This window comes from Camelus dromedarius, chromosome 14 (genome assembly GCF_036321535.1).
Source record: "Camelus dromedarius isolate mCamDro1 chromosome 14, mCamDro1.pat, whole genome shotgun sequence".
Lineage (NCBI taxonomy): Eukaryota > Metazoa > Chordata > Mammalia > Artiodactyla > Camelidae > Camelus > Camelus dromedarius.
Window position 1 is genome coordinate 60,770,850 of NC_087449.1, and position 23,257 is coordinate 60,794,106.

At 55.3% G+C, this 23,257-nt stretch overlaps 1 protein-coding gene across 1 annotated transcript; it reads right to left on the minus strand.

Moving 5' to 3' along the window:
• Nucleotides 1-279: 279 nt before the first annotated feature.
• EFHD2 (EF-hand domain family member D2) lies at nt 280-16,660 on the minus strand. Its single transcript, XM_031464114.2, has 4 exons — nt 16,292-16,660; nt 4,297-4,444; nt 3,014-3,148; nt 280-1,988 (listed from the first exon to the last, which is right to left on the minus strand). The coding sequence occupies exons 1-4, from the start codon at nt 16,594-16,596 to the stop codon at nt 1,857-1,859; spliced, it is 720 nt and encodes a 239-aa protein (XP_031319974.1). The 5' UTR covers nt 16,597-16,660; the 3' UTR covers nt 280-1,856.
• Nucleotides 16,661-23,257: the final 6,597 nt, after the last annotated feature.

Sequence of the window (23,257 nt, forward strand, 5' to 3'; positions counted from 1 at the left end):
CTCCCTGTTCTCATCTGGGAATAAAACAGCACTGCTCTTGGGCTGGCTGTGCAGATGAAGAGTTGATATACGTAAAGAGCTCAGGCTAGCCCTCGGTGATGGCAGGTGAGTATTAAAATCAACCTGTCCCTTCAGGAAGAGCTCCCTCTTCTCCCTGGCTTCTGACAAGATGCAGGAGCCACCTGAGCAAATACTGCCCCAGTCCCCAGGTGACCTTGTCCCCATCCCCTCCCTTTCCAACACCTCCCCTCTTCCACCTTAACAAGAACCACACACACATAAGAATATAGAATTTTATCTTATTTTAGTTAAAAAAAATAATCGTACCACCGAATGAAGTAGTTTCTTCTTCTTTTTTGGTGAGAAGGGAGGAAAGAAAAAAAAAAGCAATAAGCCAAAAGAATAAGAACTTTTTATATTCATCTGTATAAACATATCCGCTAAGGCAAACGCAATCCAGGGCCAAGGCTGCTGCACTGGGGTCAGTACCTCCTAATTCCTGCAGATTCTAAGGCCAAAAAAGTAAAACCTCTGCAAGTCCAACAGGAGTTTTGTGGACTCGTGGGGGCATTTTACTAAAATAAAGAGTTACCGAGTTAAAAAAAGCAGTGACGCTGTCACGACACGCACGGGAAGTTGCATAACTGTGGCCTCGGTGGCCGTTCACTTGTTTGGACTGGGGGACGGGCACAGCTTCACGACACGGCGACACAGACACACACACACACAGACACGCACACACGTGAGCGAGCACACTGGGAGCTGCGGAGGGCGGGGCCGGGGGCACAGACTTGTCCACGGCCTGTCTGGGGATGGGCCTGGGGAGGGCTGGGGTCCCCATGCTTCCTCAGGGGTGGGGGTGATAGGACGGGTCCTGTCGCTGGTGACAAAGCGGTCAGTGTCACTTGGGGAAGGAATGGCGTGAAAGAGCTGAGCCAGGTCCCCCGCTCCCCACCACCTGGGCCGTGCAAACCACTTAAAGCACTTCTTGGACGCCTCCTGGAGAATGGAGACGAGCTGGTTTCCTTCCCGATGAAGGGGCCAACCCCTCCCCTGCACCCTGCTCCCTCCAGAGCCCTGGGGACCCTCAGGCTGTTTGAGGTGGTGACTAGGGAGTGGTGTTTCTGCCCCCAGAGCCTGCCCTGCCCACGACCCACGGAATGGCCGGCAGAGTCAGGGCCTGTGAGGTAGATTGGCACAGCTGCCCCCTCACCCTGCCTGGCTGCCCCAGAGAGCTGGGGTCTCCATGTCAGCACGGGGTGCCAGGGGCCTGGGCCCCCTGGCCAAGATAGAAGCCCCGCCTTGATTCCAGCAGAGAGAGGAGGCAGGGCCGGAGGAACAGGTGCTGGGGTGGGGAGCCCCAGTGCCATTGATCAGCTCTAGAGGGCCGGCCACAATTCTTGCCATCTGTCGCTCCCCCAGTCTAGGGAGGGGCTAAGGGCAAGTGGCCTCCGTAGGGGAGAGGAGAGGGAGAGGCTCAGGGGGAGAGGAGTGTGTGTGGAGGGTGGCACACCGGCAGGGGGCACCCTAGAGCTGAGAGCTGGGCGGGGAGCAGGAGCAGCTGGAGCAGGTAGCGGGCAGCCAGGGTGCCAGGGACGCAGGAAGGGCCAGGGAGGGCTGGGCCAGGCGGGGAGACAGCTGGTGTCACGGCCTCAGGAACAGTGGAAGGGAGTGGGGAGAGGCTGGGCTACTCTGGGAGACCCCTCAGCTGGCTCGTTCACAATCTGTAGCTTTGTAGCCTGGTCCCTTCAGACAGAGCCAAGGATCAGGCTGGCCTCCAGTCTCCCCGCCCTTGCCACCCCTGCCGGCCGGGTCAGGCACCGGGGGCCAGGGCCAGGCGGTCGGGCGCAGCCTCGCTACTTGAACGTGGACTGCAGCTCCTTGAAGGCCGCTTTCCGCTGTTTCAGCTCTTCCGCCTGCTTCTTCCTCTCCTCCTGCTCCGCCTTGATCTCCTCCTCGAAGCGGCTGGACACGTTGATGGCCTGGACCTGGAGCGGGGTGGGGGTGAGGGGGGGTCAGCGCTGGAGGGGGTTCTCCCTGGGGCCCCTTCTGGTTCCGCTGGCCCTGCTCACACAGCGCTGCCTCTCGCTAGCTGGGCCCTGTGCCAGGCGCCGCATCCACCTTTCTGAGCTTCAGTTTCTCCATTTAGAGCCTGATGCTCAGTAACTGACCTCATGGGGTTGTTGGGAGGATAAACGAGGGAAGATACATTTAGTGGCCGCTGCACAGCGTGGGTCCTGTAAGTGGGAGCTTCTGATGCTGCTATTCTTGCCCCGCCCCGTCCTGGGAAGCGCAGCTGCACACTCGGTCCCACTGATGAGCCCTGAAACATCACCTCAACCCTAGAAGCCCAGAGGGAGGTGGGAGGCGGCTGCTAGAAGGAATGTTCTTAGCTAACAAGGGGAGGGGGAGAAACGAGGACAGGCGGAGGCCCCGGGGTCCAGGGCAGGATCCAGGAGCCATCCATGCTTGTCCCTTCCATCTAAGCGTGTGCTGAAGGAGGAGGGTGCTGTGCGTGTAGTGGCCTCTGGCACCCATCAAATTCCCTCCAAGCTGGGGCTAGCGGGGCTGGTGTCTCAGAGAGGCCCTGGGAGCCAGTGTTGTGTCTCTGGGCCTTTTCTGCTGTCTCCCAGGCCCACCCTTTAAGGCCTAGACCTTTGGGGTAGTGGCTCCATGTGCCAGGGCTGGGGCAGCTCCAAGTGGTCCCTGTCCCCTCTTTAAGAGTACACACCACTCCTTACCTACCTGCAGGGCAGGGAGAAAAAGGGGAAGCTACAAAGGATCACAGCCTCAGGGGGAGGGGCAGTGGGGACAGAAGCCAGGAGCTCCATGACCTCCCAGCCCAGCCAGGCGCCAGCTCACCAGCTCCTATCTGTGGCCTCAGCAGGGACAGGAAGAGGAAGTGCTGATCTGCAAGCTAACTCAGGGTCCTGGAATCCCCCAGCCACCCCTGTCCTCCAGCTAGGGTCAGGGCACCCCCACCCCGGGCTCCACACATCCTCCCATTTCTCACCTTGGCCTCAAAGAAGCTCTTGGCCCCCTTGACGCCCTCGGTGGAGACGTCGATCTCGGAGAGGCGGGCCAGCACATGCAGCCCGCTGTCCTCCTGCAGCTCCCCAGCTGCGGCCTTGCGGAAAATCAGGAGGAACTGTGGCGAGAGAACAGCACGTGATGTCAGGGAGTGAGGGAAAGGGCCCAGGTGCCTGCCCACGCCAGGGCCCAGCTGCAGGCCTCACCCGGAAAGAGGCGGCACTCATAGGACGGGGAGCCGGAGTTCGGGGCTCTCCCCGCTGTGTGCTCTGTGTCCCTGCACTGGCCCCTGTGCCCCTCCCTCTCTGGGCCTCAGTTTGCCCATCTGTACAGTGGGAGGCTTTGGGGCCGGTCTCCTGTCCTCCCAGGACAGGGGCTACTGCAGGCTGCTCTGTTCATGCTCAGCTCCCATCAAAAGCCTCAACCTACCTCTTTATCCTCACTGTGTGCCCAGCCAATCTGCTCTAAGTTCCATTTACTGAATCTTAAAGGTACATGACTGTGCCCATTTCACAGAATGAGGAAGGCTGAGAGACAAGAAAAAGCCTGCCCCAAATCTTAGCACCAGAAAGTGACAGAGGGTAGGATTTGAACCCAGGTCCGCACCTTCCTCCCTGGGACTCGGCCTCCTCCAGGTGTCCCAGGCCACCCTGCTCTCGTCTTATGCTTCCTGCCAGCTCTTCAAGGCCCGGCCTGAGGCTTGTCTCTTCAGGGGCCACCCCCTGGTGTTTAACTCTTGCTGAGTGGGGACATGTGCCACTGCTATCTGGCTTTCCTCCTCCATCAAATGGGCTTGCTGGTGGTTCCTGTCTTAGAGTGAGGCCCGAGGGAGATCTGGAGGGTGAAGTCACCCAGCCCAGTGCCTGGCTCCTCTCGGACCTGAAGTGCTTGTCCCTCCCTCCAGCTGTCCCTTTTCCTGAATTGCATCCTGTTATTTCACTCTTTACACATCTCCCCCTCTACACATCAGGACCCCTGGAACACAGGACCTTTCCTTGTACTCCCAGAGTCCACACGAGGTCAGGTATACAGAAGTCACTCAGTAAGTGCTCACTCCATGGAGGGACAGACGTGCCTCCTTCTCACTTAAGGCATCTCAGAATCTCCCCTGGTAGCTGCCCTAGGGTCCGCTGAAGCCTCATTCATTCAGCTATCAGCCGTTCTACACAGCTGTTCAAGGACAAGGTTGCTCAGGGACAAAGGGGGGTTAGTCTCTCCCGGCCACTACGTTCCCCAGTGTCGTCCCCCACGAGGAGCAGGGCTTACCTCCCGGAAGCTGAGCTTGCTGTCAAAGTCTTCATCCACTTCCTTGATCATGTTTTTCAGGCCCAGGTGGGTCTGGGGGGCTCCGAGTTTCTCCATCATCAGCTTTAGCTCCATCAGGTCGATGAAGCCGTCCCGGCCGGCATCGTACCTGTGGGTGCATAGAGACAGAGGCCTAAGGACACCCTGACACCTCCTTTCTACCAGTCAGAGGAGTCACGAGTGGGAGTGCAAGGAGCTGGGGAGCTCAAAGGGCACCTCCCACCAACATGTCATCCTGTCACAGCTGGAGGGGACCTTGGCCCAGGCAGTGCCCCAATTTGTGGCCCAGCTACCGCCTGGCTACCTCTGGTGATGGGGAACTCACCACGTGGCCCGGTAGCCTTCTACGTGTTGAACAGTGCCAACTTTTGGACAAACCTACCGCACAAGGAAGCTGAAACCACAGCCCGTCTCTACTGAATGTGACATGAACAGGCAGGGAGGAAGAACTCACAGTTCCATGGGGGTATGGATTGAGAGGGTGGGCCCTGATGTCAGAACTCACTGACCATCTCCAGGCACCTCCACGGGCACTTGAGGGACGTCCTGGCTCCATCTTTCCCCTACTCCTTGTCCCTACCCAGGAGGGAGGCAGAAGGTTCCATGTCTCAGGGCAGGATCAGAGGTCACAGGAGGGAGGGTCTACTTCCAGTTTTCTGGGAGGAGGGAGCAACTTGTACAGGGTGCCTGCAGCGAGCAGTGGGACCTGACTGCGTGGCTGGAAAGGCCTGAACAGTGATTCGGTGATGGCAGTGTCTCTGGCCTGCACACTTCAGGTCTCTTTTTCCTACCACCAACAGCCTGGCAGCAAAAGGGACAAGGTGAGGGGCAGGGTCTAAATGCCTCTCTCGACCAGCCTCCTTGTGGTAAGAGCTTGGGTCAGAGCTGGCCTCCAGGCCCACCCCCTGTTGCCTGGAGCACATGGCACAGCAGATGTGGGTGCTGGGGGCACAGCCCAGCCAGCCCCTCTTATCAGGCTAACCAAACACCCACCCTGTTTCCTGGTGGGCGGGCGAGAGTCGTCTCAGGGTTGGCCAATGGGCCCTCTGAGCCTAAAGAGCTTCTTGTAGTCCCCAAGGTCTTAAACTGACTGGGTGACAGTGCTGGTGACAGTAATATGACATAGAGGGGCTGAGTTCCAGAAACTTACATCCTGGAGACTTGGAGTTCCTACATAAACACCTATCTCCTTCCTATGCCTTCTTTATGGCTCCCCACTTCCTGTCCCCCCATCTCTAGTTATACATAAGCTTCACATGACTGTGGACAAAAGCAACCGCTTTTTGAAATCTGTCTTTGTGCCAGGAACTTCATATACTTTATTTTACTTGATCTACTTTAAATAACCTTCTTTTATAATGGAGGCTCAGAGAGGTTAAGTGGCCTGCCCAAGGTCACACAGCAGTAAAGGAAGGGCTTCTACTCCATGTCAGTTGGGCTTATCAGCCTGCACATTTGTGGTGCCCAGCCCCCTTCCACATGTCTTTGGCTGCCAGCAGAACAGAGACGTCTGCTTGGAGCACTGAGCAGAGCATTTGTTCAAGGGGTATAAATAGTTTGCGAGCAAGTGAGTCAGTGGTTGGAAGTGACGCAGCACAGGGAAGACAGGTCTCTGGGAACCCTGCAGGGAACACGGGGTCCTGAGGCCTTTTCCCCCACCGTGGCGGGGAGGGGGCTGGAGTCTGGGCAGACGGGCCACGTGGGCAGAGGCCAGGGCCAGGGCGGAAGCAGACGCAAGAGGATGTGGTAGAGGGCTGTGGGACTCGGGAGGGTCAGGCAGGCCTACAATCCCGTGGTCCAGGCTCCACTTAGAGCTGGAGGGGCCCTGGGAGCGGGTACGGTGGAGCGCTGTCCCCCCTCCCCGGGATTCCATCTTTGGAGCCTGTTTGCCAGTTGGTAAGGGGCTAGTGGCTGCTGCATGACCTTTAGTGACAGGTACTGGAGCAGCCCGGTGAGGGATTTCCTGGGGCAAGTCACATGGGCCCCTCTCCTCATGCCCCCGAGGAAAACAAAGCCCCCGCCTCTTTCTGAACTTGGGCTCCAATGACGGTCACTGATGCTGAGTCGGGGCTGGAGCAATGGCCTGGGTTCCAGGAGACCGAGCCACTCAAGCTTTCAGCCGATGCTGGGAACCCCTGGTATGACGGTGACTCTTCTGTAGGGTGACTGCGAGGACCGAGGGGGTTCATACATGCCAAGCACTTAGCACAGGGCCAGCACATGGAGCTGGCTCCAGCAACGGCAGCTACCAGCACTATCCTGAGATGTCGCTATCTCTACTAAGCTCCTACTACGTGCCAGGTATTTTCTCTTGACAACCTGTGTGCTCAGCGATCCTGGGAGGTCAGAGGTACGTTCCCACGTGACTGATTTGGGAAGAAGGGCTGCAGAGGTTTGGGCCCTGGCCCGATAACCAGCAGGCTAGGGATTCAGACCCCTATCCTTGCAAGTCCCACACTCTACTCTATCCACCGCCCACCTGCTCCTCCTGAGCCTCAGCTTTATTTACTGCTCAAGGGTTTCTCCCACAGCCAGGGGTGGCTCCGTTTCAGAGGAAGTGCAGATAAAGTGTCCAAACTTGGACAGAAACTTGGACTCTAGATTTCTCGGTCTCTGGCAGCTGCCAGGCCTGGCTGGGCTGCAGCTCAAACCGCGGCCTGAACCGCGGCTGATGCTGATCAAACATAAATCAATTACTGGGCCCGGGTTCCATCCCAGGTGGGCGGGCTCCAGGCCCCATGGGGGCAGTGCAGGGGCTGGCCTCAGGGCCAGAGGATCAATCACCAAGGGGAGGTGACAGAGGCGGGGAGAGGCCAGGTGCTGGCGTGGGAGGAGGGGCCCCCAGAGGTTGCGACACAGTTGAGTACTGTTCCCAAGAGACCCCCTGGGAGCAGATATCCACCACATGCCCTGGCTCTGATGTGGGTGGGCTCTGGGTCACTGGATCAGCCAAGTTCTAGGGTCAACCCTGGAGGCTCGTGCTCACAGCACCTCTGCTGAGGCTGATCTGAGCCCAAACCCCAGTTCTGCCACCTGCTGGCTAGGAGACCCTGAGCCAGTCACATGACTGCGTGAACCTCAGTTCCTCCTTTTACATCATGGTGATCAGATCCATCTCAGGAGTGAGGCAAGGGTTAATGGATGATCCAAGCAGATTCTTAGCAGAGGCTGGTGCATAATAAGTACTTAATTAAAACTCACTAACAAAGGCACTACTACTGCTCAATTATTATTATTAACATCTACTTTTAGGATTAGAGATTACAGGAGATGATGGATATAAAATGCTCAGTACACAGTATGGGCTTATAACCTGCTAATTTCATTATAATAGCAGCTACTGATAGTAGTTAAGCACTTTGCACACATAATATAAAAATGGTGATGATAATAATAACAATGATAAAAAAATACGGTTTCTCCCTCGGGCATCAATCCTGACGTGCATGGCTGGGAGGAATGCTTGTAGGCTGGCCCAGAGGCAGGGGGTGGGCAAGACGACCAGCAACTTCCCCTCCTGAGGGTCCCCCTCCCTCCCCCTATTAGGCCCGACTCAAGGACCCTGCCACTTGGGGAAGTGAGAGACCGCAGGACAGAAACTTCTGCTGTCTTGCTGGGCAGAGGGAGTGAGGAGCCTCAGCCCAGGGTTACTCTCCTTCCTGCTCCTCCTCTGAGAGGGAGGGAAGTGACAAAGGAGGAGACTGTCACTGTGCCACCAGCAGGACGCCGGCTGGCAAACCAGGAGAGAATCATGTTCTAAGATGCTGGGAAAACAGGCATATCCCTGGCTGGGAAGACCCTCTTACCCTCAGCCCTCTCCCTGAGCTGGAACTGAGGTTGCAGGTGGCTCAGAGGACCCAGGAAGAGGGAGTCCGCTCACAAGACCTGTCTGGGTGCCTGGTCTATCCACTTCGTGTTCCATAGGGAAATTGGGGCCCAGATGGGGTAGCAAGCAGCCCAAGGTCACACAGCTGGAGAACTGCAAGATTCCAGAAGTTATAAGCCTTCCTCCCTGCCTGCCTGCCAGCCAGCTTCCCTCTTCTTCTCCCAAGGAGGGTCCAAATTCTCAAGCCTGCAGGGCTGAGAGCCTGGCTTGGGGCCTTCCTGGGAGGGCCAACTCCATCCTGGATGACTGACAACAAAGCTCCTGGGCTGGGAGCTCAGCACTTTTCTCCACACTGGGGGGAGGATGCTGCACCTGGCACCATGCCCACATTCCTACCCACCTCCCCCTGAATAGTGCTCGACAGGCAGGGCTCGGCAGCTGCCACCCTGGATGCCGGTGACGAAATCCCCTCCCAGCTGCCCTTGAAAGTGGAGGAGTGGCCACCACCCTGGCAGACTTCACCCCATCGGGTTGCAGGTCCCACCCAGCGGGCTGCTCCGCCTCCCCCAGGTCTGATAACCAGGAGTCTCGGGGGTGAGCAGTGGCTGGCTCCCCTGGCGTGCAGGGCTCGCCCCATCAAAACAATATGATCATTCGTGGCTACTCTTGGCTGAGCACTCACTATGTGCCAAGCACCGTGCCAGGTGTTTTACATCACATCCTCACAAGAACTCTGCGAAACTGGCATCAACACCCCCACATTACAGATGAGGAGACTGAGGCTTAAGGATGAAGTGACGTGGCCAAGCCCACAGTTGGCGAGGACATACCTTGGACTGAAGCCCTGGCCAGATGAAAAAGGCACTTTTAACTACTATGCCATGTCCTGATGCCTACAGAGCCTGCACCAGAGGAACTCAGGTTGCGAGGGATATTAGAGGCCACCCTCATTTAGCCGTTCATGAGGATCAGATTCCTAATACAGGTTTCCTGCTTGGTGTCTTGAATACCTCTCAGGACGGGAAGGTCACTGCTTCCTTATAGCAGCCCATTTTGGCTTTGGAACTGGCCGTGAGAAAGCTGCTCCTCACGCATGACCCTCCCCACCCGCCAGCTGTGCTGCACAGTCTGGGGGCAGAATGAGAAGCCATCACAGCTGTTGCACAGGGGGAGGGTGGGAACAGTTGATATGGGAGCATAGGGGACCCCAGTTCTCTCCCTTCTGATTCCCATCCCAGGGCTTTGCTGATGGCCCCTCAAGAGGACAGACAGCTGGAGAGGGCAGTGTTTATGGAGCACGGAGCCCCCAGGCCCACCTGGCTTTACTCTCCACATTCACAGACCTGGTCTTCCCCACCTGCCTAGGGAGGCCCAACCGGCTCCTAGGCCTCTACTCTTTGTCCTGCAAAATGGGAAGGCAGGTTCCTTGGGGTAGGAAAACTCTGGACAACAGAAAAATTCTGCCCTTGCTAGCTGTTGCGGCCAGCTTGGCCCTGCCTGCCTCCACGTGCAGGTGGACGCCCGCCCACAGGCCTGGTGATGACTGCTGAGCAGGGCCCCCTAGTTACTGCAATGCTGCGGCCCCCCGGCTGCATGACTCATGCAGCGAAAGCCCGGTGGCTCACCACTTCCTCTATCTGCGGAGCTTGGCACTCACTCCGCTGCCCTGTGTCAGCCCAGGAGAGGGTGTGCGATTGTGTGTGGGGTACTGTGTGAGCGTGTCTTGCCCCGTGGCTTTCCAGCAAGTCCAAGGAGCAAGTGGAGCACCCGCCAGGCTGACGGCGATCTGCTGGGGGCTGTCAGGGCTCGGGGACATCCCAACCTCGGGTTCAAGCACCTCATGCTGAGCCCCCCAGCCCTGAGAGGGGCATCGCCCTTCGCTGGTAGCACTGGCAGCGGGCCCCCCCCAGCCCTAGCCCGCACCGCCTCCTTCCCTGCCTGCTCTTCATAATAGTTATTACAGTAGGGGTTTCAAAGAACATTTACCAAACGTCTGATACAACCCAGTGTTTATTATTTAACTTCATCTTCCCTCTACTCATCTTGTTAGCCCCTCAAAGCCCAGACTAAGTAACGTGGTGGGGAGGTCAGCCTCAGGCAAGCGGTGGGGAGCCGGCTATGGGCTGGCCCAGTGCTTCCTAAACCTTCATGCACACAGCTGGCGAGCTTTGTTAAAGTGCAGATTCTGATCCAGTGGGCTCGGGGTGGGGCCTGAGCACCAGTGTTTCTAACAAGGCCCTAGGTGATGCTGATGGTGCTGTATTTGGGTCCCAGGGGAGTAAGGGACTTGGAGTCAGAGGGATCCAAGTTTACATCCTGTCTCTGGTCTCTGTGACCCAGACTTCTTGTCTGTGAAATGGGTGATGGTTCTCTTACAGGACGTTGAGAGAGGATTAAACAAGAGGTGAGTGGGTGGAATGGAGAGGCTACAGCAGTCCTCTCTCAGATGAGGCTCCGGGAGCTGGAAAGAGCCTTCAGTCGGGTTTCCACACAGCACAGGAGTCCCTGGGCCTGGTTCCGTCTAGCTGCACCTTCTGGCACCAAACACTCACCTCTCTGGAGTCCTTGAAAAGCGGAAGTCAGCCAAGGAAAAGGCTGCTGGGGCAGTCAGAGGGAACTCAGCTGCTAGCGGGTGTGGGCACCATCCCTGCTGAGGCCGCAGAGCGACTCCGCCTCCCCCTGCTGGGCTGGCCCTGTGGAAAGGGCTGCAGGGGCAGGGTCTCTCAGAGCCAGGCTCCTACATTTAAGCCAGGCCTTGAACTCAGAGGCCCAGAGGACAGAGGGCAGGAAGGTACAAACCCAAAGGGAACCAAAAGTCCCTGGAGGGGGAGGGAGAGAAGAGGTGACTCAGAATCAGGAGGGAAGTAGAAAAAGCAGAGAAGGCGGCCTGAGGCCGGGAAATCCTCCCTCCCCAGGGGTGGGGTCTCTCTCCAGAAAGCCAGGCTTCTGGCTGCTGTAGGTGGAAGGACCCAACCTCTGAACCCCAAGGGGGTTCCCCCCAAACCCTGACAGCCCCCTGTCCCCCAACCACAAACAGCCCTGACTTGACCTCGGGAACTCCCTGTAGGCAGACCTGGTTCTAATCCTGCCCCTACCACTTATTATAACCCTGAGCCTTGATTTCCTCATCTGGCAAATGGATACAATGACAGGACCCACCTCACTGTGCAGGAATGAGGATTAAATTCAGTTCCTAAGAATAACACATCAGGCTCAAGTGGGCCTGGTGGCTCCATTTAACAAGGAGAGGGCGTGGGGCGGGGGGCTGGCTGTGGAGAGCTAGCATCATGGCATCTCTCAGGAGAACTTTCAGTCCTCATCAGAGAAATAAAGAAATGGAATCTTCCATGTCTAGCCCTGTAGGCCCATCCTCTCTACACCCCACGAGCCCCTCTAATGCCACTCCTTTCCATGAGACTTTAAGTTTCTTGAGGTCAGGAACTTAATATTCCCCTTAATTCTCTGGAACTTGCACCCAGAAACTTGACAAAATATCCGTTGGTGAAGGATCAGAGGGGTGGACTTCTTGTTTTTCAAAAAGATCATGTATGTTTTTAAGAGCCCACTGACATGACAGTGGTCTCCTGACAAAGCCTCAGGACTTTTTAAACTTAATCCTTGGAACTTCACCCGGCAGGTTCTTTAGCCACAGGGGAAACTGAGGCTTGGAGAAGCGGAGCACCCTGCCCAGAGTCACCCAGCTGGGCGCTGGCAGGCGGGCGCTGGGACCTAGTTTTGTGTCACTCCGGGGCTGCTGTTTTGCTCTTCCCATTTTTCCTGCCACCTGCCTTCCGCGTAATTAAGTGATAATGAATTCGGTTCCCTATTTTTGTTATTTATCAAAGCTATAAGTAGCTGTCAGTCAAAGCATCTATTCAGCAGGAGGAAAGGAGGGTTCTCGTGCTGGGTCCCCATCACTCCAGCCCAAAGCAAGAGGGCTGTGGCCAGCATGCAGGCGGAGCAGCTCTGTGGCGGGGGGCGGGGGGGGGGGCGGGGAGGGTGTAAGTGGAGGCAGCCAGTGGCTTTTGTGGAGTGACCTCCGTGCCAGCCACTACCACCAGAGCTGGGCACGATGGGGACAGGAACTTTGTAAATTCTTATTTTGTGCCGAGCACTGGGTTAAGCACTTCACAACCCTGTGAGGTGGGTGCTATTCTTCTCCTGGTTCTAGCGGGAGGAAAAGAGGCTCAGAAGGGTTCAGGTGCCTGGCCCCCAGGCCCAAAGCTGGGATTCCAACCCAGGGTGGCAAACTCCAAGGGCTCTGCCTTTAACCACTAGTCTCTCAGGAAGGACCAGGGCGGGGGTGGGGGGGGGGAGATGCTGTGAGCAGCAAGAGTCTGAGGAGACACCAGCAAGGCGGAGCAAGTGGGGAGGTGGGGAGGCGGGGAGGGCAGGGTGGGAAGAAGAGAGGGAAGCCTGCCGCTCTGACACAAGGGGTCATGAGATGAAGCGGCTGGGGACGAGGTTGGGCAGGGCAGGGGACTAGGGCATCTTCCTCGGATTCCACGGCAGGTTCAGAATTACAGGGCCACCTACCTCTCCGGCAGGTATAGGCTTACAAACCCTCGCAGAGCCCCACGCAAGCTGTTGCCAGCCCAGAGGTAGCCCTACCGTTGCCCCTTGCCTGGAGGGTTCAGAGGCAGCCCTGGATGGATGGGCAGACAGAGGTGGGGAGAGGATGGGATTAGAGGTGATGCGTACAGCCTGAAGCCACAAGGAGAGGGAGGACTGAGAGTCCAGGTGCCTGGTACCAGGCCAGAGCCTTATGTGTGTCAGCCCCCGAGACCCACCCTGAGAAGCAGGGACCACCCTCCTTCTTGTAAAGTCCTGGGCCTCAGTTTTCTCTTCCATAAAACGGGGAGAAGGGCTGGTGTCCACCCCTGCGGTCTCTCCTAGCTGGAAACTACACGGCCGCAGCGTGAGGTCAGCGATGGCAGAGAGCCAACCTTCCCTCTGTCCCCTCGCTTCTCCTTCCATCTTGGTCCTCAGGAAGTATCTGCTGATGAACACTGGAGGTAAGAACCAGAAGAGCCCGGAGAAAGCAGTCCTGCCATCCAGGAGGGCTCAGGACCCCTCAGAAATGAGGAGGTCACTGCTGAGTCACCTTTGCGAATCATCAGATACAGCCTGCTCCTTTTACAGATGGGAATACTGAGGCCCAGGGAGGGCAGGCAGACTAGGTAATGCAATGGCAGAGCCACGACAAAGCCCTGCTTCCTAGCTCCTGGCCTCCCAGTTCCCTCTGACCTCTCTCGTCTCCTCCACTCTGCTGTGCTGGTGGATGGCTTCCCAGGAGGGCCAGGCTCCCCTCCCCTCTGCCATGGGAGCAGGAGATCAGGGCGGAAGTCTCTCAGCAGAGCCCTGGCTGTGATCCTTGGGCCCTGCTTGGACCCAGGAGGCTGCAGCCCGGCTTGGACAGCAGAAGCAGAACGGAGGTTTTGTCCTCGATGAGAGCCTGTCTGTTGGCTGTTCACAGCCGGGGCTGGGCTGGGCTGGGCTGGCACAGTGAAGCCTTGTTTCCTTGAATACAAAACCTGCAGCCTTCCATCCTCGCCAGGGCCCCCGGCGGGCGGCACTTCCTTCCCTAGAAGTCCGGCTCCCTGGCCCCTTCCTGCCCCCCTCACCCCTTCCAACGCCCCAGCAAGCAGCAGTGGTGCCATGAGGGGGCTTGTAGGAGTTCAGCTCCTCTCAATCCTCATCAAAGTACTCCTCGTCAAACTAACACCAAAAACAGCCTCTGCAAAAAGTGAGCTCGCTCCGCAAACGCAGTTTCAAGACCATTCCCCTAGTCGTGCGGCCCTTCCAACTGAGCAGAAGCCTCCCAAGGCCCTGCTCATTTGGCGTGTCTGGGTTTTCCAAACAGCTCTATCTTTTTTGGGGGCAGGAGTCAGGATGCTGTGGAAACCCAAGAGTAGGAGGACCCTGGTAGCAGAAGATCAGTCATGAACTCAGAAGCGGGTGTTAGAGGAGTGCGCTTCCCACGTGGAAGCAGGTATCTGTGATGGGAAACCCAGAAGGGAAGAACATGGGTTCTGGAGTCACAGACCTGGGTTCAGATCCTGGCTTCATTATTTTCTAGCTGTGTGGTCTTGGCAAGTTACTTAACTACTCTGTGCCCAGACTGCCCAACTGCACCACAGTGATGATGATGGTTCTATGTCACAGGGCTGCTGGGAGGAATGAATGGCGGAGCTCCTTAGTCCCTTGGCACTTGAATAACCTCCCTTGCACTACTCAGGGCTGGGGTGGGGGCGGGCAGGCTCTACAAGGAAGTTCCTAACAGACCTCTGTTGGGGCTGGGATCCTTGAAATCCTGTTCTCCCAACATCTCCAGTCTTTGACCAAGAAGAAACTTGAGAGGAAGTCCTAGCCAAGAACTTGGAGTCAAAGAAGTAGGCTCCTCAGGGCCCAGGGGTCTCCATGCAGAGCCCCGGAGTGGGGTTAAGGACTGTTTCCCCCTGGGCTGACCCTCAGACAAGCCATCCAGTCTGAGAACCAAAACCTCTTCCCCTGCATTGGGGCCAAATGCAGAAGCAGCAGCTGCAACAGGCAGTGAGAAGTGGGAAAGAGCCTTTCTCAAGCTGGGGGGGATTGCAAAACACCCCCTCCCTGGGCTTCCTGCTTGCTGCCTGGGCACACATCTCCAGCCTGCCCGACCTCCTGCTCCAGCCAAGGGCTAGCATCCCTCCCTCTCACCCTTGAGCTGCTGGTCCTGGGAGTAGGGGTTTGAGGGTGGGTGGTAATCTCCTGACTCACCTAAGACTTGTCCTCAGGATAGCTCTATGTTTTGAATCCACTTCCAGATCTACTCCAGAGTACACCCTTGGGCTGTTTGCCCTTCCAAGGGCCAGGGGCCAGGGGCAGGGGGGATGGGCAACAGGCAGTAGATGGGGAAGAGTACCAAGGGAGGGGGGCTGAGCACCTTCACCCCCACCCCCACGTTTGTGCCTGGAGGGCAGTGTGGCTGAACATCTCAACCCCAACTGGATGAACTCAAGGATGGACCAGAAGGGGACCTGGAACCCTTTCTCTCTAATCACTTCACAGAGAGAGAAAGTTTTTTTTTGTTGGGGGAGGGGTAAACCTACAGGCCTGGAAGTACCTGTCCAACCTGCTGAGGGCATGGGGTGTGGAGTTATATGATAAAGGCAGGGCTGAGAGCAACCAGCCAAGTCAGATAGGAGGGGGTGGGGTGTCAGGGACCCTGTGTGGGGAGGGAAGCGGGGCAAGGAGTCGTGGGGCCTTCTGACGGAAAGCTGTCGGGCAGTGGCTGCAAAGCTGCTGGGTGTAGCCGGGTCGTGAGGGCAAGAGGAGGGAGGAACTGTTGCGGGGGGCTAGTACATACCTGCAGAGTAGGGGGCAAGGAGGAAGGGGTCCCTCCCTAGGGAGATCACCTGAGGGTCAAGGATTGGGGTCCTGGCTAACAGAGTGGATGGGAGTAGAGGTGGGAGGGGCTGAAGGGCCTTTGACCAGTTTGCTGTCAGATGCTTAATAACTGGAGGGGGAGGGGTCTCGGCCCAGAATCCACGTTGAGGGGGATCTGAGATAAGCAGAGGAAATGAAAGGACCCCAGTGAAAGGAATGGTCACCTTTGTTGAGGCGCTGGGGGGTTGGGTGGGTGTTTTTGACCTGTGTTTGGGGGTGGGGGTGGGGAATCCAAGTAGCTGGGGAGGGGGAAAGGGAGGTCTCGGGGTCCTCCATCTAGGCGTGCGCGGGTGCGGAGAAGCATCACTAACAAGGCGGGGGTCCTAGGCCGGAGCCCCGGAGTCTCCAGACCCATGTGTATGGTGGCAGTGGGGGCTCGCGGGGACTCATGCTCAACCAGAAGGAGCCGCGGGGTCCCTCACAACGTGTGCGCGCGTGTGGTGTACCGGGGGCAGCGTCCCCGTGAGGAGGGGTCGAGTGCCAGGGGCTGCGGGTCCCCAGACCCATACGCGTGGTGGGGAGGCGGTCCCGAAGCCTCGTGATTATCTGGAAGGGGCCCGGAGTCCCCACTCCTGATGTGTCGGGGTTCGAGGAGCTCGGCTGGCCACACCGGTCCCGGGACGGCGCGGGGTCCGGGGTTCGGGCGCTCGAGAGCCGAGGCCGGTTCGCGGGGTGGGTGGGGGACCGGGTCGGGCGGGCACTCACTGCTTGAACATCTTCTCCATGTCCTTGATCTGCTTCCTGGAGAACTCCTTGAACTCGGTGTAGGGGTTGAAGACGCGGCGACTGGGCGACTGGGGCTCGCCGATGCCCTGGTTGAGGTCGGCGCGCCGCAGCAGCTTGGCGCTCAGCTCCTCGTCCGCGCTGCCCAGCGCCTCGGCCGCCTCGTCGGGCGCCCCCGCCGCCGCCGCCGCTCCGTTCAGGCCGGGCTGCTCCGGGGCCTCGCCGCCGCCCTCGCCCTCCATCTGCAGCCGCCGGCTCAGCTTGCTGGCCAGCTCGTCCGTGGCCATGGTGGCCCGCGCGGCGCTCGTCTCGGCCCGGCCCCTGCTAGTCGCGCGCCCGCACCGCCTCTGGCCGCGCTCTTCCTCTTCCTGACACTCCCCGGCGCCAGGCGCCGCCCCCGAAGGTGGGACTTACGCCCCTCGCGGGGCCCGCCCGCTCCCGCCCGCTCCCGCCCCAGCTCCCCGCCCTGCGCAGCCCGCGCGGGCTTGATCTCCAATGCTGCGGCTCAAGTGTGCTGGGGCCGCCGGGTCCGCCACCATCCCCCCGTAAGGTTGGGGGGCCCCGTAGAAACCCATCCTCTCTCTCTGTCCTCACTGTGCCAGCTGAATGGAAGAAGTCGGGCTGGGGGCAGAGACCAAGGCGGGAAAGAAGAGGGGGGCCTTCTCCTGCAGTTGGGTGTGGGTTTTAGGGGCGCAGGGGGGCGCCGCCTTCTCTGGAATCCCCACGCCGTGGAGTCGTCATCCTGTGTATGTGTGAGACCCTGTCGGTTGCCATGGAGACGACTTGATGTTACACACTGGCGTTCTCAATGAGGGTTGCAAGGGTAATGAAGAAGGTGGACCCGGTGAGCAGGAACCCCCGTTTAGATGTAACCGCAGCTGGAGCCGCTACATCTTTCGGAAAGGGTTGGACCAGGGGCTGCCAGGGAAACGGCCCTGGACCTCAGCCCTGAGAAGTCCTCCAAGACACGGGGAGAAGGAAAGGGAAAAGGAGCTGGTCCTCTCCCCCTGGGCCAGCACATCACATGAATGACTTGGCAGAATAGCTGCTGGGCCACGCGGTCGCCTGTGACTTTATTTTAGGGGAACTGGCAGGGAGATCTTGATTTGCCACTTCAGTGGGGACCCCAGAGGAGAGATGTACTCTCCGAAGGCTCAGGGGATGGGGTGTCAGGAAGAAGCCAGAGAGGATTTCCCTCTGTGGTCTGATCTGTCACCTGAAAACTGCAAAGGTGTGGACCTCCAGCTACAGAACCACTTGGGGGGAGGGGATGGGCTGGTTTAATAATACAGATTCCCAGGCTCCAATCCAGGCAGATGAAACTGATCTCTGGAATGAGACCCAGAAATCGGCATTTTAACAAGCACCCAGGGGAGTTTGGCTCAGTGAAGTTTGAGACTAACTGATGGAAAGGGTGCACTGATTTGTGCTTATTCCCTGAAATATTAGGGTGATGCTGAAGACCACTCTTTGGGAACAGCTTGCACTGGTCAACCTGCAGAGAAAAGGTGGACGCAGAGCTTAAAGAACCAGTGCTCTGGAGGCAGAGAGCACCTGAGAATTTAAAACCAGCAAGTTGTTGCGGACTGATTTGCGCAGAACAGACCCTCAATTTGGTATCTGTCGATTTGCTATAGTTTAAGAATATTTCTGAATTAATTTAAAAGGCATTTTAAAAAGATAAAACAAAGGGAAAAAACCCTTCGGTATTCAGAAAATATGAAATTTTAACTTATTTTTGAGATTGTTTCTGAGTCCAATAAAGATGTTCAGCTTAAATGACATGATTTTGTTTTTTTTTTTAAGTTTGGAATTAGGTTTCTGTTGGTCTTGGGCAGTTTGGTTCAGCTACTTACAAAAGGTAAGTTTCTATATCTCCTACAGGTGTCCTTCAAGGACTCAACAGAAGCAAAATAGTTGTTTTTTTAATTGAATGCAAAATACTAGGGACAGGATGAAACTTAAAAAATTATGCCCACAAATGCTTGAGTATGCAAATTCTTAGCTTTCTTTACAAAGCAGCTAATTACTTAAAAAAAAAAAATCTGGTGAACCTCAGCTTGCCCTAACCTATGATTAATAATGGATCTGCATGGAATAGGGCTGTCTTTATTATGAAATGTTTTGCATCTGGGAGCAAACTTTTAACAGTGAAGAGATTAGGTGAGGGTTGGCCTTCCTGAAAAACAATTTATATATATGTGAAAAACCTAGGGTTTTTTTTTTTTTTTTTTTTTTTTTTGCTGTTGTTGTTTCTGTTTTGGTTTTTTGTTTTGTTTTGTTTTGTTTTGGTTTGGTCTGAATCATTCACATGGGCATTATGCATTAACTGCCCTGGTCAATTACCCATTTGGCTTGTGTGGACACAACCCCCCAGAGGCAGGGCAGGTTCCATGACGCACAGTTGGCAGAATTCCTATTCATTACCTATTGCATCTTGCAAAAGGGGAGCAGAATGCCCAGGCCTTGCTGCTATTATACTCAGGCAGAGCTCAGGAAATGCCACCCGGATGGGTGAGCCCTTTTAACATCTCTTAGGTTGATATTTCACAGGTTCCCAGGGGTTGAGAACTCTGAGATTCTGTGACTGGGGGATGGGACCTCATGCTGTCCAGGACACTGTCTCATTTTGGAGGCCTGGTTGATCTGCTCTAAAGCCAGAGATGCATGCTGGATGCTGCATTTTACTTGAACTCTTTCCTTCTGAGGTCATTGGACTTCAGGAAAGGCACTTATTCAGAAACCAGAGAAGTGGTGGAGGAAGAAAAGGCAGGGATGACTAATGATCCCCAATTGCTGGTGAAACTTCCAGGAACCATCCATTAGTTGCCCATTCAGTGGGGGAAATCACTTCTGAGTGACCCTGAGCACTGTACCCCAAGCATGGATTTCGGTAGAAAGAAACGATCTGGACTGGTTATGCATTACAGCATTTGGTCATGTGGAAAGAATGATATTCAGGAAAAATCACACCCTCGGCAAAGGATTTTTACAGAGGCAGGGGTGAGTGAGAGCCAGTTCTGACAGTATTCCAGCGACAAGGGAGCTAAGCAGACTTAGTCATCATTGACTTATGTTTCTCTTCTTCCTCCCACATCTACTTGTGTAACTGTCTTTCAGGGAGGGATAAAGTGATATTAAGAAAAACAACAGTACTTTGAAAAAGAGAAGGGTGAAACAGGGAGGGATTGGAAAGAGCTCTTGGGCAATGGGGGCAGATGGAGAGAACTTTGAGGGGCATTCCAGAGCTTGACAGCACTGGGTGGTCCCTCCAGCCTGAGATGCTGGTAAAACAAGAAGGGATTAGGGAGGCCGCCAAAGATAAAGTCAGCTCATAAACTACAGCCCTTACTTGGCACTTTAATAGACACCAGTTTACTAATTAATCATCACAAATCCTCCGTGGTCACCCGGAAACCCGTGATGGATTGAGAAAGGTGCACAAAGGTCAAAGTTCAGGGACGGCCCAGATACTCATCTGGAGCGATTGGAGGAGTGAGAGCAGAGAATGGGGTCACAGCCCAGCTGGTCTCAGAGGCTTTCTCACCTCCTGCAAAGTCTGGAAGCTGCAGCGGGGGAGGAGCTGTGTCAGGCAGGTGCTCAGGGGAACCCAGGACGGCTAAGCAGGGCAGGAGGGACAGGGCACACTGGAGACAAGGGCTGCAGGTGGTTGCAGGCCATTGGAGGCCAACCTGTCTCTCTAGCGAGCTCTCTTTTGATGGTTATCTTGGATGAGTTGAATCTACTTGAAAACCGAGACGGTCTTTCAGATTAGTTGCATATGCCCTACTGGGCAGGCTGGGAAAAAGACACTGAGAGTAAATTTCTGCTTCTATTAAATCTCAGGCAGTTCAGTGTCCAGGTTTATTTAACACCCGATAGGCTTGAGTCTTAACCAAGTTTTAAACTCTTAAAAAGTACGCGTGTGTGTCTTAAAAGCCAGGAGTGTTGCATCTGCAGTGCCTCCCTGGCCCTTTTTCAAAAATGGTAAGAGTATGGGCAGCTGAGTTCAATTTTTATACTACTCTGTGAAAGCAGTGTGTGTCTACATCCAGACAATCAAGACCTATTTATTAAGTGTGTTGGGCACCGGGCTTTGGTCCTGGGATCCTTCTGGTCGTGGGTAAGAGCGGGATGGGGGTGGGGGAGCAGGACTAGCCAGTTTGAAGAGTAAAATTTGTTGGATCCCCCACTGGGGAACTGACAGAGGCTACATCTATTCCAGCTAAACCCTCCCTTGGCTGGGACTCAGCCCTTATGACAACCCACAGTGAAGCTGTTAATAAAATATCTGACACCTCCTACCCCACCCACCCAGCACAACTTCCTGGAGGAAAGGACCTGTCTGTCTGGTTCAATGTTGGCCCCTTGGGCCCAGCATGGTGCCTGACCCAAGGTCCCTGCTGGAGAAATCAAGGTTGACTGAATGCACAGTGGCCTGCTCTGCCTGAGGGCTTGGGCCACACGGGGTGTTTTCTCAGTGTCCCCTCCAGAGTATCCAGTGGCCTGTTTTCAGGTCTCAAGGTCACTGCCAAGAAAGAGAAGCTGCTAAAGTGACACCTCTATGCACCCACATGACTCAACACAGAAGTTAACAGGATCTCTTGAACAACAGGCCTCTCAAGTGTCTGTCCCCTGCTCCTCCAAGGACAGCGTCAGCAGCATCAGATAGGGATTGGGGCTGGATGACCTGCTGGTTCCTGGGCATCAGTGTGGCCCAGAGGTCATTTAGAGGTCCCTGCTCAGCAGACAGGGAGGAAGGAATAATGGGAGGTACGGATAAATAGCACATGTGGCTGCTGCAGGGGTACACGAGGATCTGGGAAACTGAAAGAGAGACTCTAAAACTAGCACAATGCAGAGACAGGCAAAACCACTGGAAAGAGAGCACGGTGCCTAGGCCAGGGACACCTGAACTCAGGTAGTAACTAAAGAAAGCAGGGGGCTTTGAGAAGGGGCTAGTAAATAAGACACCTAGAAGAAGGGGTGTGTGGTGAAGACTCTGTTCTTTCAGGCGTGGTCCCGTGGAGGGCAGGTGTCCAGATTCACCGTCAAAGCTTCCTGTTGTCCGGATGCAGGGCTGTGATGGTGAAAGGCAGTGTGGGGTCATGGTTAGGAGCTGGGTTTGAAAATCCCTTTGGGGTGGACTTGGGCAGGTTGGTTTACCTTTCTAGAGGCCTCAGTTGCATTGTCTATAAATGGTGATAGCTAACTCCTCCTGGAGTTCTTGAGAGGATTAAATGAGAAAGTTTATGTACAGCGTTTAGTGCAGTGCAGGGTACATAGTAAAAGTTCAAGATGCTCTCAGTGATGGAGGTGATGATTGGCTGGCTTCCTGATAATCAGGCAGCAGACAATAGCCATGCAGATATTAACAATCTAGTCTGAGTGAGAGTTTAACACAGGGTTGGCGTATTTGGCCCTCTGCCTATTTTTATAAATAAAGTTTTATTGGAACACAGCCATACTCATTTTGTTTAGGTTTTGTTATGCAGTGGCAGAGTGGAGTAGTGATGACAGTGACTCTGTGGTCCACAAAGTGAAATGGCCGTTTATAGGAAAAAAGGCTTTCACTCCAGTCCAGCCCTTGACAGAAAAAGTTTGCTCACCCCATCCTCATCAACTAGTGGATAATGAGCTGGTTCCTGGACTTCACTGAGGAAAGCGATATATTGGAGCAGTTGAGTACAAAGTGTGGGCTCTGAGGCTCTTTCTCTTGGGTGAATTACTTACTGCTCACCTTTTTCACAGGTGAAAGAGAAGTGATGCCCACAGTGGGGACTGAGTGGGATAATGTCTGGACCGTGCTTAGCACAGGGTCTGATGGCTGGCAAGGACGCTATAAAAAGTTTCCTGTTATTAGCTGTTAAACTTCAACTGCTGAAAGGCACAAAGAAACCCCCAGAAGAGGGTCACAGCTTCATGCAGCACTGAGAATGCCCGGCAGTAATTCCATACAAAGCCAGAAAAGATGGGAACGTCACAGCTGAGCCCCCACCCCACCTGGCAACACACCCAGTAAATTAACGATCCCAACTCCTTTTCAGGAGAGCAGCAGATAAGAACAGGGAAAGAAAAGGGAGCAAAGTCAAGGCCTCGAGGTCTAGCACAGTATCATTAGTACCTGGTGCAGAGTAGGTACTCAGTATTTGCTACCTGGTTGTTTAATCGTAAAAGTGATTTACCAGTCAAAGGGCACCTCTGATCTCTATGACGTTAAGACCACAGTGAGCCAGGAGATAAAATTTCTGCCTCCGTATCTTAGGGTCTTTGGAATGAAAGCAATATGCTAAAGATGAGAGAAACCTCAAAAAAGGAGCCTGCTAATGCTTCCCACCACAGGACGGAGGCACTGCGATGGATTCCTGTGGAACAGATGGACAAAGAAAAATGTTTAAAAACAAAGCAGGCACATAAGGTCATGAATGGGCCCAAAATAACTCAGGACAGTGAGCAGACGGATGCAAGCAGCGCATCTTGATGGAAATGAGGCCAAGCTGATAAGCCGAAATAGTTTACCCTCGCTGGACGCCCTAACTTCTGCTTTAAGAGGCCTGGGCACGAAAATGAGGGGGACGTTAGCATCAGCAGGTGTGAGGTTTCCTCTCATCGGCGGCAGTGTATTGCTTTCATTCCTAAGACCCTAAAAAATTGGAAACCACTGCACTTACCAGGAACATGCTTTGGAATGCAGATCCGGAAGCTGTGGGTTTTTTTCTTTTCCCGCAGACACTTCATGACTCCAGTTTCCACAACAGCAGGCATTGTGGCTCTGCCAAGCTGCTGGAGAAGGGCACCTTATCTGCAAAGTCACGAATCCAAATGGACTACCATTGGCAAGGGTGGAAGGGAGTTGTTTGGCTTAGCTTCTTGGAGGATCAGAAGATTGGGAGTTTGGGGGGCACTGTGAGTACCTTGTTGTCCTTGGGTACAGCCCCAAGAGAAAGG